Raw genomic sequence first — 15,630 nt, 5'->3', positions numbered from 1 at the left:
GCCACCCTTTGCTCTGATTACTGCTTTGCACACTCTTGGCATTCTCTCGATGAGCTTCATGAGGTAGTCACGTGAAATGGTTTTCCAACAGTCTTGAAGGAGTTCCCACAGGTGTTTAGCACTTGTTGGCCCCTTTGCCTTCACTCTGCGGTCCAGCTCACCCCAAACCATCTCGATTGGGTTCAGGTCCGGTGACTGTGGAGGCCAGGTCATCTGCCGCAGCACTTCATCACTCTCCTTCTTGGTCAAATAGCCCTTACACAGCCTGGAGGTGTGTTTGGGCTCATTGTCCTGTTGAAAAATAAATGATCGTCCAACTAAACGCAAAATGGATGGGATGGCATGTCGCTGCAGGATGCTGTGGTAGCCATGCTGGTTCAGTGTGCCTTCAATTTTGAATAAATCCCCAACAGTGTCACCAGCAAAACACCCCCACACCATCACACCTCCTCCTCCATGCTTCACAGTGGGAACCAGGCATGTGGAATCCATCCGTTCACCTTTTCTGCGTCTCACAAAGACACAGCGGTTGGAACCAAAGATCTCAAATTTGGACTCATCAGACCAAAGCACAGATTTCCACTGTTCTAATGTCCATTCCTTGTGTTTCTTGGCCCAAACAAATTTCTTCTGCTTGTTGCTTTTCCTTAGTAGTGGTTTCTTAGCAGCTATTTGACCATAAAGGCCTGATTGGCGCAGTCTCCTCTGCACAGTTGATGTAGAGATGTGTCTGCCACTAGAACTCTGTGTGGCATTTATCTGGACTTTAATCTGAGGTGCTGTTAACTTGCGATTTCTGAGGCTGGTGACTCGGATGAATTTATCCTCAGCAGCAGAGGTGACTCTTGGTCTTCCTTTCCTGGGGCGGTCCTCATGTGAGCCAGTTTCGTCGTAGCGCTTTGATGGTTTTTGCGGCTGCACTTGGGGACACATTTAAAGTTTTTGCAATTTTCTGGACTGACTGACCTTCATTTCTTAAAGTAATGATGGGCTGTTGTTTCTCTTAGCTGATTGGTTTTTTGCCATAATATGAATTCTAACAGTTGTCAAATAGGGCTGTCAGCTTTGTACCAACCTGACTTCTGCACAACACAACTGATAGTCCCAACCCCATTAAGAAGGCAAGAAATTCCACAAATGAACCCTGACAAGGCACACCTGTGAAGTGAAAACCATTTCAGGTGCCTACATCATGAAGCTCATTGAGAGAAGGCCAGGGGTTTGCAATACTGTCAACAAAGCAAGGGGTGGCTACTTTGAGGAATCTAAAATATGAAACATATTTAGAGTTATTTAACATTTTTTTCTTTGGTACATAATTCCATACATCTTGCTTCATATATTTGATGTCTTCAGTATGTATCTACAATGTAGAAAGTAGTAAAAATAAAGAAAAAACATTGAATGAGAAGGTGTGTCCAAACTTTTGACTGGTAATGTACATAAAACTTCCCAAAGAAGGAAATGAATGAATGAATGAATGAATGAATGAATGAATGAATGAATGAAGAAATAAAGAAATAAAGAAATAACATGAATTTTGTTCAACATGAAATCCTGCAGGAGTTGTGGCAGAACTGAGGAGCTGAGATGCCAAGTTTCATAAAGACCTCAGGTTATATCAAGATCTTAGGATCAGTAAGAATTAAGAGTATAAATTACTGTTTCCTTTCAAAACAAAAATAATTTTTGCTTATCTTGGTACTTTATAATAACGAAGCTGTCGGACAGAAGTTTTTCCACCTTTTTATTTACCACCACATCCCTGAAAACTCAGCAAAATGCAAATTTTCCAAGTACAGAAATATAGAAATGTCATTTTAATTCAAGTATATCAATCTGAATAAAAACCACCAATCTGGTCATTTTTACCCACTGCTGCTAATCTCATTTACTGGACTTGGTGTTGCCATGTTGGGGCTCTGTTGGTGTGACTGAGGAGGATGAGGAGGAACTCCAAATGGGGAAGAAGAAGCGCGAATAGCATACATGTTTGTTTTTTATGTTAAAAAGATATATTTGTGATGGAGATGTGGTAAGGTAGATTAAATATGGGAACATATATCAGGAACAGAAACCTGTCCACTCAGCAGTGAAACTTCAGTATGAAAATGATTCATGGTTAATTGGAATTAAAAGTTCCTGCAGTGAAACACTCAGCAAACCGAAGCTAGAAACATGGAGAATCATCCAGTCTGGAACAGCTGTCTGTCTTCATTACATCAACCTGGGCCCCTGGCCCCCGGGCCCCTAGACCCCTGGACCCTGGACCCCTGGGCCCCGGGACCCTGGGGCCCTGAACTCTTGGACCCGCTGGATGCCGGTCCCTGGACCCCTGGATGCCGGGCCCCTGGACCCCTGGACCCCTGGACCCCTGGACCCCTGGACCCCTGGACCCCTGGACCCCTGGACCCCTGGACCCCTGGATGCTGGGCCCCTGGACCCCTGGGCCCCTGGACTCTGGGCCACTGGACCCCTAGGACTCTGGACCCCTGGAACCCTGGCCCCCGGGCCCCTAGACCCCTGGACCCTGGACCCCTGGATCCTGGACCCCTGGGCCCCGGGACCCTGGGGCCCTGAACTCTTGGACCCGCTGGATGCCAGTCCCTGGACCCCTGGATGCCGGGCCCCTGGACCCCTGGACCCCTGGACCCCTGGATGCTGGGCCCCTGGACCCCTGGGCCCCTGGACTCTGGGCCACTGGACCCCTAGGACTCTGGACCCCTGGAACCCTGGACGCCGGGCGCCTGGAACCCTAGGACCCTGGACCCCCGGGCCCCCAGACGCCAGGCCCCTGGACCCTTCACACTGCCCCCCTGGGCCCCTGGACATTGCACACCGGGCCCCTTGACCTCTGGACCCTCGACCCCTAGGGCCCTGAACTCCTGGACCCCTGGACACCAGGCCCCTGGACCCCTAGGACTCTGGACCCCTGGACGCCGGGCCCCTGGACGCCTAGGACCCTGGACCCCCGGGCCCCTGGACACCGGGCCCCTGGGCCCCTGGACCCCTGGACCCTGCACTCCGGGCCCCTGGACTCTGCACACTGGGCCCCTCAACCCCTGGACTCTGCACGCCGGGCCCCTGGACCCTGGATCCCGGGCCCCTGGATGCCGGGCCTCTGGACCCTATCTATCTGTCTATTTCTGCTGTCCACAAACATCAGCTGAGACTTTGCACACTGGGCCCCTCGACCCCTGGACTCTGCACGCCGGGCGCCTGGACCCTGGACCCCTGGGCCCCTGGACCCTGGGCCACTGGACCCCTAGGACTCTGGACCCCTGGAACCCTGGACGCCGGGCACCTGGACCCCTAGGACCCTGGACCACCAGGCCCCTGGACACCAGGCCCCTGGACCCTTCATCTTGGCCCCCTGGGCCCCTGGAAATTGCACACCGGGCCCCTCGACCTCTGGCCCTGCACACCGGGCCCCTCGACCTCTAGACCCTCGACCCCTAGGACCCTGAACTCCTGGACCCCTGGACACCAGGCCTCTGGACCCGTAGGACTCTGGACCCCTGGACGCCAGGCCCCTGGACCCCTAGGACTCTGGACCCCTGGACGCCGGGCCCCTGGACCCCTAGGACCACTGGACCCCCAGGCCCCTGGACGCCGGGCCCCTGGGCCCCTGGACCCTGCACTCCGGGCCCCTGGACTCTGCACACTGGGCCCCTCGACCCCTGGACTCTGCACGCCGGGCCCCTGGACCCCAGGCCTCTGGACGCCGGGCCCCTGGACCCCTGGACCCTATCTATCTGTCTATTTCTGCTGTCCACAAACATCAGCTGAGCTCAGGACAGCAGGATCAGTCCCACTGACCTCTTGGAAACTTGGATTTTGGTTCTTCCGTGTGATTTCAGCCGCTCTGCCACATAAAGCCCTGGCCTGAACGATTGTGAGAGACATGGGAGCTCGTCATGGAAGTGCAGCAGGTCCTCAGTCTCTAGAAGCTTCTCTACACTTTTACACACATTTGTTGAGTTCATCCATACGACAGGCCAGCATCAGCTGCATCAGTTCTGCAGGTGGTCAAGATCAGTTGTCAAGTTGGACTTCAGCTCTCTGCGATCTGGTATTACCTACATTAATTATATCCATAATGAAATGATCAGTTCACCATGAAACACTACACTGACACTAACTAAGTCTGTTCAGTTTTGATGTTGACCTCCAACATGGCTGCCACAAGGTGTGCTACACAACCTGAGAGCCCTGTGTGCTCTGACATCAGTTCACATCTGACACCATGATCATCAGTTTGACGGGTATGTGGCCTATTTTTCTATTGATCCTCATCAGTGATTTTCCTGACACATTTCTTGGCACCATGAATTTCTTCCCACATTTTCTCCATCTTTGATTGTCTCTCCATTCTCAGTAGAGCCTTTCTCCCAGCAGCCATTCTGACATGCAAGAGCAGGTAAACTCAAGTGTTACTGATGACTTTAATGAAGGATCTGCTCCATTCAGGTCTAACAGAGCCAGAGTCCTGCTGCTGTTCCTGCTGCCTCTCTGGAGACTAACCAGTTTAGATCCTGTTTGATGTCAAAATGTGAAAAATGCCTGTTGATCCATTCAAAAGGCATAAACACGTCATCAGGTCAGCCTTAACCTTCCTACAGTACATGAACAATGTGTGATTCTGCCATCATTACAGAAAATCCACTTCAGACATGAAGGTGAAGAGGGAGCTAGACAGATTAACCCCTTAACTTCAGATTTCCCCTTACATTCCCCCCTTAAGTAGCTTCAAAAATTCATATTGTACAATAATGCCACACATATATTCTGCATCTGCTGGTTGTAACACTTCACTGAAGATAAATCACTCTTATATTGAGTGAAATAGTCAAACTCAAGATGCCATTGTTTTATGACTGCAGCATCGCATCAAATAGAAAAGATCTATATGTCTTGTGCATCATTTTAGACACATTTCACTAGAGTTCAGCAGGAAGCCTCAGGATCTTCACTAGAATTTAAAATAAAGTCCCGTGGGTTTGAACAAAGCAGCAAATGAGACTTAGATTGTACAAAAAGGTCACAGCACAGTGTCAGGAGGGTTTTAGGAATAAACTCATGTTCGTCTGGTGAATTTACAAACTGTTTGAGAGCTGATGGTGTGCAGCTCTGTGACAGAGCTGTTTCACCGGTTTTACTGGCACTGCTGCCTTAATAAATATGTTCAGTGGACCAGTTGCTGCAGCAACATATTCCTCTGTAAACATTTATTACCTAAAATTAGTGGAGTAGTTTTTGCAATAGTAGCATTTTATTGCAAATTTCCCCAGCACCACTATCAACGCCCCTGCTGTTTCCTGTATTGCATGCCAGCTTCATTCAAACATGTCTTCGTCTTTGAGTCTCCAGAGGTTCTCACAAACCGAGGGGAAATGACTGTTGCCTGTGGGCAAAATATGGAAATGTCCTGCATCAACCACATCTGTTGTGAAATGCCACATTCTCTTTTTTCAAGTTTCACATCCACATGACTATCAATAGTGTGACAGAGTGTGTGAGAGAGAGGGAGGGAGGTGATTTAGAGTATTAAGAGCTTCCCTTCTCATCAGTCCTGCATTCATCTCTCCACCTTCAACCACCTTCAACCATGCTGCTGCTCCTGTTGCTGCTGTCTTCCACAGTGAGTTACCTCTGATGTCCTGTCATGGGTCTTATCCAGAACTATATTACCCAGAACGATCACAGTGATAAGATTACATATGTTAGCTCATGCTGATACATTTATTCTAAAGTGAGTTACAGTTCTATAGTCCACTTTTTTAGCACTGACACTTTGTTTTACCTTCTATATTTAATTACAAGTACAGAGATTGTCTGTATGCTCCTGCACATGGGTGTTTGTGAATATTTTTACGTGTGTGTGTGTGTGTGTGTGTGTGTGTGTGTGTGTGACTGCAGGCTGACAGCTCAGCTGAGCGCGTCGTGGGCCAGCAGAGGAACGGGTCATGCATGTGTGCGGTGAACGCCAGCGTGTGGTTGTTCCCTGCCACCAGGTACGGGGCTGTGATGGATCTGGTTCAGCACTGCGAGGACTCCAGGAACAGCCTGCAGGCTCAGGTAGGAGCCAGAGACAGGACAATATACTGTCTGGGACTGATATTGGTATCGAAAATGACTTATAAAGGGTGAAATCATGTCACTTATTTGGGGCTGTTGGGGTCTCTCACCATATAATTACTCTGACATATAATGGAGGAGGTCTCAAATTAAGTATTGTTCTCTATTACACCATGCATATGGGCACAGATAGAAACCACATTTTATCTCTGCTTATGAGCATAAAGTGGTATCAAACAAATATAGAAAGTAATCCAAAATCAAATCATACTGAATAGTTTGGAGAACTTGGAACTTGATGGTTATGCTATTTCTCTGTTTCTCCTTCTGCTCCTTTATGGAGAGATCCAAATCTCCTGACTAGTTTCAGTAATGACACATTTAAAATGTGTTATGTTAAGTGCATTAGGGTATTCTGACAACTTTTTGATAAAGGACAACTTTTACTTTTTTTTTTTTTTTTTTTTTTTTCAAATAAGGAATATCCTGCAGTTGATACAAGGCTCCCTAACAGAGGCAGCCTCCTCTAAAATAAATGCTCTTTCACACCATGTCGACTCCCTAAACTCCCTGAAGTATTGTTTCAAATATACAAAGAGCCTCTTGCCAGGGTCTGTTCCATTATTCATGTGACAAATCAGTAAATGAGAGAAAGATTTGAACCTGGAATTTTTAAAGGTCCACAGCTGCTCATACAAACAAAGACATAAACTTTTGCAAAATGATTCACTGAATTTACTTACGCCAGATACAACACACCATATGAAGGCAGGAAATTATTTATTTTCTTTATTTTCTCAGTTTTCATAAATCGGAATTGGTTGACAATGTATGAAAATGTTGAATATTCTTTAATTAAGTTATTTGTTCAAAAAGCAGTCCTCTGAGTACCTTTGCATAGTCATCTAGGAGCAAAAACACAGCACACATAGAAAATCAATTCCAGCTCTAAAATTCACTGTATCAGCTGCCACATCAGTAACCAGTGACTTTTTCTCCTCTAAAATTGGTATTGTTCTCAAAAATCCTATATCGGTCAGGTACTTGTAATTACGGGATGTACGGGTCAATTATTTTTTCACCATGACTGTGTTTACCTGGTACAGACCAATCACTGGGAGGAGATGAATGTCACATATTGCTTATATTGACATGCAAGGAAGTGTACAAATTTAAATTAGAAATAAACTATAGTTGCTTAGCTCTGCTTAAATCTAGTATAAAACTCTAAATCTACTATAAAGAACATTGCTACTGCTCAAGACTTCAGCTGTATCTGGCAGCCTCTTGAAAGGGCACAGCCAGTGTCAACCAGCATGTTGGCAGGTACATGCCGAGCCAGAGTACAACCCACATGACCCCCTTTGCCGAAACTACATGAAACAGATGTGGGCATTAGGGATGGTACGATACCATTTTTTCCTTGCCGATCTGATTCTGATACTAATTTCTGCCTAAAAGCCGATACCGATCCAATACCAGCGTGCTTCTGCTGTACACTACCAACCTTACATGATATGATTGCTGTCATCAGGTTAAACCCTTTGTAAAACATGAAAAAACATACAGAGAATGAATGCCACAGAACTGTTCTTTTATTATCCAACTTAGTTTGACAGTCTAGACACTCTTAAACCGTTTTGCCAAATGGCTGACATTTTGAAACTTACCGTATTGACCCGCAGAAAAGACGACCCTGATTTTAAGACGACTCCTCTTTTTCAAGACTCTTTTTTGGAAAAATACTTTTTGTCTGTTATAATCCAATCACCCTATCACCAGTTCATGCTCCTGGGGTCAGGTGTAAGACTTTGGGGATGCACTGAAACTTCAACTAGAGCTGTTTTCTGTCTCTTGTCCGCTGTAGGTTACCTTGTCCAGCCAGCGCCTCCCTGAGTTCTGGGCTGCAGTGCAGAACCTGACGGCCCGGCTGGAGCCCTTCCGCTACCTGAATGAGAAGGGCCTGTACTCTGCGCTGGCTCTGCAGCAGGTGGTCGAGGAGCTCAGAGAGCTGGAGACAGACATCACCGCCATCCATGCTGAGAAAAAAACAGCTCGAACACTGAAACTCACCAAGGAGGTACAGCAGGGCACGTCGGAAAGAACCGCAATTAATGCTTTAATGATTCCTGCAGGGAAACTGGGTTGTTGCAGCTGCGAGTAGTAACAGCATACAGCAAAGAAAATTAGAATATTAACAAACAGTACACCATAAAGTAATTAACTATTTTGGAACGTCAAGAACATTTTAAGAAGAAAAGTCGGAGTGAAAATGGTGTAAACCAATAAATAAAAGCATGACGAAGATGTGAAAAATACACTTAACAGCAGTACGACGCACGGTGTCGTAGAGGCAAAGCCCCACTTTATTTTTGCACCCATGTCCTAGCCTCGACACTGTGCTCCGCAGATATCATACATGTCCTAGTGATTTATATTTGCTGGCAGGCGCAGCTTGCATTGTGAGCCACTGTGTTTGGACATTGGCCTGAGCTTTTGGAAGAGACAACACAACCTCAGTTGAAACTTCAGTAGCCCTCTGGAGGCCAAATGAACATGAACACAGACCTTCAAATTAGTCAAACTGTCAAGTTGGCTAGGCTGGTATAGAAAACACAATCCATTACACTACATTAAGGTACAACACACACTCTGCATTTTGATTACAGACAGGCACACACCCACTGAGACAGACGACCTCTGGGACTGACCAGCGTTAAGTTCCACTGGGAGATCCAGTGCATGTTTTGCGTGAAACCATTCTGAATGCCACAGTAAAATGCTAAAATGATCACTGAATAAGTAATGCTTCTTTGCATAAAACAAAGCGGAAAAGCAAAATAAAATGCTGGCTCTCAGTTTATTACAGAGTCGAGACACCACTCCAGAGTCGCTGCTCTCTGCCCAGATTTGCTCACCGGGAGGGAACTGGACGTTAAAAGTGTGGAACATTCAGCACAAGACATTTTGAAATGAAATGGTTGTTAATGAAACGAGCCAGAGTCATAAATAACGAACTGAACAGAAAACTTACAAGATAACTGAACACTGTGCACGTGTTCAGCCTGGTGCCAGCTTTGGCTGTATTTTAGACAGCTGTGTGTCGGATATGTTGGCTTCCCAAATGACTGGCTGTGAAAAATCCAGCAGCCCGGCCCAGATGTGCCGACCTGACCCGTCAGCAAATATTCTAGCTAATTACTGAAACTGTCATTGAATGACTGTCACAGTGCTTACAGAAACATAGCCAATTTCCAAGAGTCCACACCGGTTAAATCACTGCTATGCAACACAGCACATCCAGCTGCAGCACACCTACAGCTGTGTGTGAGTGAGTTTCACCTGCAGCTCATGGAGAGGCATCACTTTTAAAAAGAAAAGCACACGCTGTGAAATAAGTGAAAACTAAAGTGAAATGTTGAGACACGTGCAATATTTAAAAATGAGACATATGAGAATGTGTGCGTGTGTGTGTGTGTGTGTGTGTGTGTGTGTGTCAGGTGACTAAGGTGCGTCGAGATATCGAGAGGATGGAAACATCCAACACCGTCAACATGAAGATCGTTAAAGAGAAACTGCGCGCTCTGAAGAACACGGCGCAGTCCTGCAGGTCGATCCCCAGGAACTCTCCAGGTGAGCCCCCCGCACCTGTCGCTCTGAACCCATTACAACACACACGTGTATGAACTGGGACTCTGCAGTATGGAAAAAAATGAAAGATTGCATTATTTTACCTCTATCAATACTGTGAGCACAGTGTTGGGATGATTATTGGTACTTTGTACAGCGGGAAGAGTCTAATAATCTGAGAATATTACATCTTTTCACTGTAAAACAAGGAAAAGACAACACTTATAACAGTATCCAAACTCCCAGATGGCATCTAGTCTTACATCACAATATCACCACACTGACACAGACCTGCTGCCCAGTACCGTGTGAACCTGTCAGTCTCAGATCAGATTGAGATCAGTTTGATCATAGAGCCGTTTGCTGATGTCATAATTTCATGACTGCGGTCTCAATCTGTTTATATGTGTGTGACAGACAGATATATGGAGGGAAATGTGGGTCAAAACAGTGTAAGACAGCATGCATAGAAATGAAAGTAAATGTATTCTGCATACTGTCCACATAGTTTGTGTATGGTTATAGCAATCCCTAGGTATTCTATTTACACACTCTCACATAATCTCTAAATTTTGAACCAGAATTGCCTCTGCAGATAAAAGCTGGTACTCTGAGAAGCAGGAAGACAGGCAGTAAGAGACTGTGCTGTAAACCACCTGACCCTTCTCTCTCCCACTAACCCCAGGCCAGTGCTATAAGGGCCTGATCACCAGCATCAGCAGCCCTGTGGTGACCAGGGTCAGTCCCTACGGTAAGAGCTACATCTCCGGCGCCTGGGGTCGGCAGGCCCAGCAGGACAGTCCCATAGAGACCAACAGCTACTGGGTTCAGCCTCTGGTCAGCAGCCACGCCTGGGGCAACACCCTGCGGGTCTACCCGTCCTACGATGACTTCATGACTGCCACCAACGCACGAGACTTTAATTTTGCACCATCCGCCACCCATACCAACTCCATTGAGGGCCCTGGTGCAGTGCTGTACGGTGACGGGCTCTACTATCACTGCTACCGCTCTGCCGAAATCTGCCGCTACAACCTGACCGACAACAGCATCACACGAGTGACGCTGCCGGGCACCGGGGTGGGCTTCAACAACAAATTCCCCTACTGTTACTATGACTGCCGTGCATACAGCGACATCGATGTGGAAGTAGATGAGACCGGGCTGTGGGCCATCTACGCTACGGTTGGTAACCACGGCAACCTCGTGGTGAGCAAGCTGAGCTGGGACGGCGAGGCGTTCAACGTCTCCCAGACCTGGGAGACCCAGGTGTTCAAAAAGGCGGTGACCAACGCCTTCATGGTGTGCGGCGTGCTGTACGCCACGCGCTACGTGGACGACTTCCGCGAGGAGGTGTTCTACGCCTTCGACACTGCCACGGGACAGGACGACAACTCGCTGGCGCTGCCGCTGGAGAAGGTGGCAAAGGGCGTGGCCAGTCTGAGCTACAACCCCGCCGACAAGCGGCTCTACATGTACAACGATGCGTATTTGTTGGCGTATCAGGCGTCGTTCAGGTCTAAGTACACATAAAACACAGACGGACAGACATTATGTATAGGTTTATTTTACACAGATTTCAGTCTGACTGAATATTTTACTCTCTCTTGTTTGATGTGGAAAAGACAGTTAATGTAATAAGATTTAGTTAGCACTCAAAATTATTACATTATCAGCAAAAAATGCCACTAACCAAATATTAATGTGAGCTGGCGGACACAACATACTTCAATTTGACTGTCAAAGAAAGATATTATTAAAAGAGGGAGAACAAAGGAAAAAAATGCTAAAGCAATAAGCAACGCCAAATCAGCTCAGCGATTACCAAAAGTAATCATGAAATCATGTCTGTGTTGCTGACTGACTGACTGACTGATTCACTGCCTCAATGCTGGACTTCATTTATTATTTCATGTGGGCCAAAATCTATATACTTCAGCTAAGGCTATGTGTTGATTTATTTTGATCCTCCTTTAGTTCAATGATCTTTCTGAAAGCCTAATCCATTCATCATTAAGATAATGATGTGTTTGATGTGATAAATAATAATAATAAAAAACCTTCCTTAAAACAATGTGTACTGCTTTTGTTATCTTATACACTCTCACACTCTAGTATTCTCAGTTATTATGCATTCACTAAATAAGACGGTGGATTTTCTGCGCTGCCTTCATGAGTCCAAAATAACATCCTGTTCTTTTCTCATGATAAGAGCTTCAGCTGACCCGAGGCACTGTGTTGGAGTCAGGTTGGTGTCTGTAGCTTGTAAGAGTCTTTCTTCTCGCTGTTTCTGAGTTCCTCTGTACAAAAAAAGACAATGAAGCAGAATGCATCATGGGCCGGAGCAATGCGACTGTTGAGCGCAGCCTGCCAGAGGATCTGGAACAGGCCTCGGGTGAGCGTCCGTGGGCGGCACAGCGAGGACTGGCAGGAGAGCCTGGCTCATCTGAGAGCGAGGATAACTCTGATGGTGAGATGTACGGGTCAAAGCTGTGTGTTCTGCACCAGGCTGCCATGTACGCTCACATCCAACCTGCTGTATGCTACACAGGCTCGGTACACCTTCAAGTTAACTTATATCTTCCAGTCAAACAGGGCAGGCTGCATAATGCTGCATGTAAATCAACTGAGAGCAGAGGACGTGAAGTGAGCCAGTGTGCCAGCAGAGGGCGCTGCAAGGCCTGAGTCATTCCTGGAAAACCAATGACTGGTGGTTCAGGGATTTTTACCTAAAATTCAAGGTTTATTGAGCACAAGACTCATTTCATTTCATTCATTTCCAATTATCATACCTGCTTTCTAATTCATTAATTCATTTACAGTTTCCTGATGTCATTTAAAGTACATGTCAGAATGAAAAGCTGGTAAAGTCCATGTTGCAGATGAACGGGCTGGGCTCAGGATCCTGAATAAAGATGTCTGGTTTTCTGGGGAGAGCTGAGAATAGAGCTTTTACTCGTACACTGATCCAACCTGAAAGCCTTCACAGTTTTGTTCTTTGTCCTTTGCTCACTGGAATTGCCTGCTCATGCTATTAGCTAACATTCTCCACAACCCTGTAAAATTATTCATGGAGGATCTGATGCTCTGAGGAGGACGGCAGCTCTGCTCATTAGTGCAAGGAAATTGCTTCTTACACATTGCAGGAAGGGTGAACCCCCCACAGCTAACAGTAGAAAGGCCGCTGGATTTACGAGGTCGAACCCGAGGCTGACAGCTGCCACTCGGGGAGAGAGCTGGTCAGTGTTAAGGGCATAAAACACATAACATAAGACAGGCTTCCACAATGTGAAAAAGATTTGAATGGATGAATGAATGAATGGTTGTAATAGCTGTGTGTAACATACAATACATGAGGAAACCATCAGTAGTAATGTAATAACCAACATGAACAACTGCCACCTTTTATCACGTTTTGGGAAGTTATTACAATATGACTTGCAACCCAGTATCTGCAATAATGGCTGAATGCAGCACCAGTTCCACCAATCAGGGATGAGCTTGAGTCATTACATAATTCCCTCTTGATCTCTCCTGCATATTTCATTTCGCTTTGTTCTCAAAGCGACAGGTTTTACAGCCAGAAACACTGATTTAGAGGTTTTGGTTAACACTGAGAATGTTCAGGGTGACGTGACCAGGGCCTCCACTCCCTGAACTCATTTGCCGAAGCAGCACACACATGTGCACCACAGTGTCCCGGGTTCAAGCAGTCGGCGAGGCCCACACAGTCAGCTCATGTCTGTCCTTTATCGCCCGCATCACTGTAATGACTGACAGCCAACAGGTGACCAGTCACCGCTCAGAGCTGGGCACCTGTGCAGGTGAGGAGGTGACAGCGAAAAGACAGCTTGAATCTGGCGCAAGCAAGAGGGAAAAAAACAAAAAAATAAGCAGGAGCTGGAGCTTTACTCGAGGTGTGAATGTTGTTTGAGTAAAAATGTGAAACGTGACATAAGGGTCCCTGCAGGGTCAAATCACTTCAAACAGGTGAAGGTGCAGTCAAACTCCAAAGGTCTAATAGCCCCCAGTCAGCAGCAGAGGTACTGCGGGGTGTGTGTTTGTGTGTGTGTGTGTGTGTGTGTGTGTGTGTGTGTGTTGGTTCTCTCGCTCGCAGGCTGTAGCTGCAGTACCCTTCATGAGCAGTAGGGGGCTCTGCGTCCTCACGCTGCTCTGGGGAGGCCAGATGTTTCTGCTGCTGTGGCCTGGTTTCCAGAGTCTGGCCGGCTGCCTGGCAGACACACCCAAAGCCCTGCTCACATAATGACAGAGCGGCCGGCTCGGTGCTCCTCTGCTCGCCGTGTCTGTGGCCGGCCTGATTGGATGTTTCTCTGAAGAGAGAAATGACTGGCGAGGGCGAACATGCACTGTAATGATACGCTGAGGCTCTGTAACATTTCACTAACCTTCAGGGTTGTGCTTTTTTCCTTTCTTCCTAAATGCTCTTTCATCCTTACTGTGCAGACCTCCTGCTGTCGAAATGAAACCGTCCACCTCATCACATGAAATGAGGCTGGGAGCCGAACTGCAGTCATCATACAACCTGCAGAATGTTTAAAAAAAGAAAAGAAAAGAAAAGAAAAGAAAGGAAAAGAAAAGAAAAGAAAAAAACACTAATTTTAACCCGCTGAAACCCAGCAACCCACAGGGCTACTGGGCTTCTATTTTGGAAGGTTTTCTTTATTTATTTTTCTGATTTTACAGTAATGTTCAAGTTTTTTCAACTTTTTGGGTAATTTTCTGGCCATTTCCTGTTAACTTTTTTCCCCTTACTACTTTCTTCCTACACATCACGTTTTTTTTTTCTTTTTTGTGTGTTTTCAAAGAAATCAAGTGAATTTGCTTTGCTTTTAAAGGGTTAACCTGCTGAAACCCAGGAGCCCAGGCTTTCATTTTGACAAGTTTTATTTACAGTGCCCTCTCAACAAAATTCTCTTTATTTCTTTCCACAAATGTTTACAAAAAACACAAAAATAGTCTTGTCAAAAAATTAAGAAAACAATCATCTTCACAGGGCAGAGTAATGCTTTTTAAAATATTTTTGAGAGAAATACAAGGATTAATCATCCCATTAACAGGTTCTTTAGTCTCATCCTCAGTGCTACCAGCGTTAAAAATAATAATAATAATAATAATAATAATAATAATAATAATAATAATAGTAATAATAATAATAATAATAATAATAATAATAATAATAATAATAATAATAATAATGACAATAGTGGGATGAGATAATCCCACTTGTTTTCTATGCTGATGAACTTGTTTCCAGAATTTCTTGAACTGGTCATCATTTTCTTGATCTAGTGGTCTGATCTGCTTTATTCTGCCTGCTTTCAACAGATTTATACTCCCCGAAAAAACGAAACAAGTGGAACTGCATCAGAAACAAATGGGATTATCTGTTTTTGGCTTGTTGAAAGAAAACACAGGATTTTAAGCTTCCATGTCAGACTGAGTGACTTGTTTTGCGGTGTGTGTCTGTGTGCAGAGGCTGACCTGACGGGCCGCCAGGCGTCCCGCCACCGTCTCTCTGTTCACCCAGTCAGAGTGGACTGGTCGGCCCGGGCCCTCTCGCTTCAGTCAGACAGACCCGCTGCTGTGGTGTGTAAAAGGTGTGTTTGGAACCGTACATGGATGGTAGTTTTCTGTTTCGTTTCCTGATTATCACACTGATGAAATTCCTGTCAGTGGCGTTTGTAAGTGGTTTTCTCTTCGGCAATGCTGCCTGGAAGTTCATCCTGCTGAAGCTGGAACAGCATGATGGTGGCCTGACAGCATCATCGTTACATATCCTCTCCATCGTCAGCTATAAATATATAATGTTCACATTACAGAGCCCATCTAATATACAGCCATTATCACTCGCTCCCTGCCAGTCTGACGCACAGATGATTGCCAGTAATGAAGGACATGGGC

At 46.0% G+C, this 15,630-nt stretch overlaps 1 protein-coding gene across 1 annotated transcript; it reads left to right on the top strand.

Moving 5' to 3' along the window:
* Positions 1-5,586: 5,586 nt before the first annotated feature.
* LOC115360851 (olfactomedin-4-like) lies at positions 5,587-11,676 on the top strand. The gene is made up of 5 exons (XM_030054007.1): positions 5,587-5,641; positions 5,920-6,078; positions 7,946-8,158; positions 9,579-9,711; positions 10,394-11,676. The coding sequence occupies exons 1-5, from the start codon at positions 5,609-5,611 to the stop codon at positions 11,239-11,241; spliced, it is 1,386 nt and encodes a 461-aa protein (XP_029909867.1). The 5' UTR covers positions 5,587-5,608; the 3' UTR covers positions 11,242-11,676.
* The last annotated feature ends 3,954 nt before the right edge of the window (positions 11,677-15,630 follow it).

The sequence above is a fragment of the Myripristis murdjan genome, chromosome 6, assembly GCF_902150065.1.
Source record: "Myripristis murdjan chromosome 6, fMyrMur1.1, whole genome shotgun sequence".
Classification (NCBI taxonomy): domain Eukaryota; kingdom Metazoa; phylum Chordata; class Actinopteri; order Holocentriformes; family Holocentridae; genus Myripristis; species Myripristis murdjan.
The sequence above is the reverse complement of the archived record's forward strand: the minus strand, read 5'-3'. Positions and strand labels throughout refer to the sequence as shown.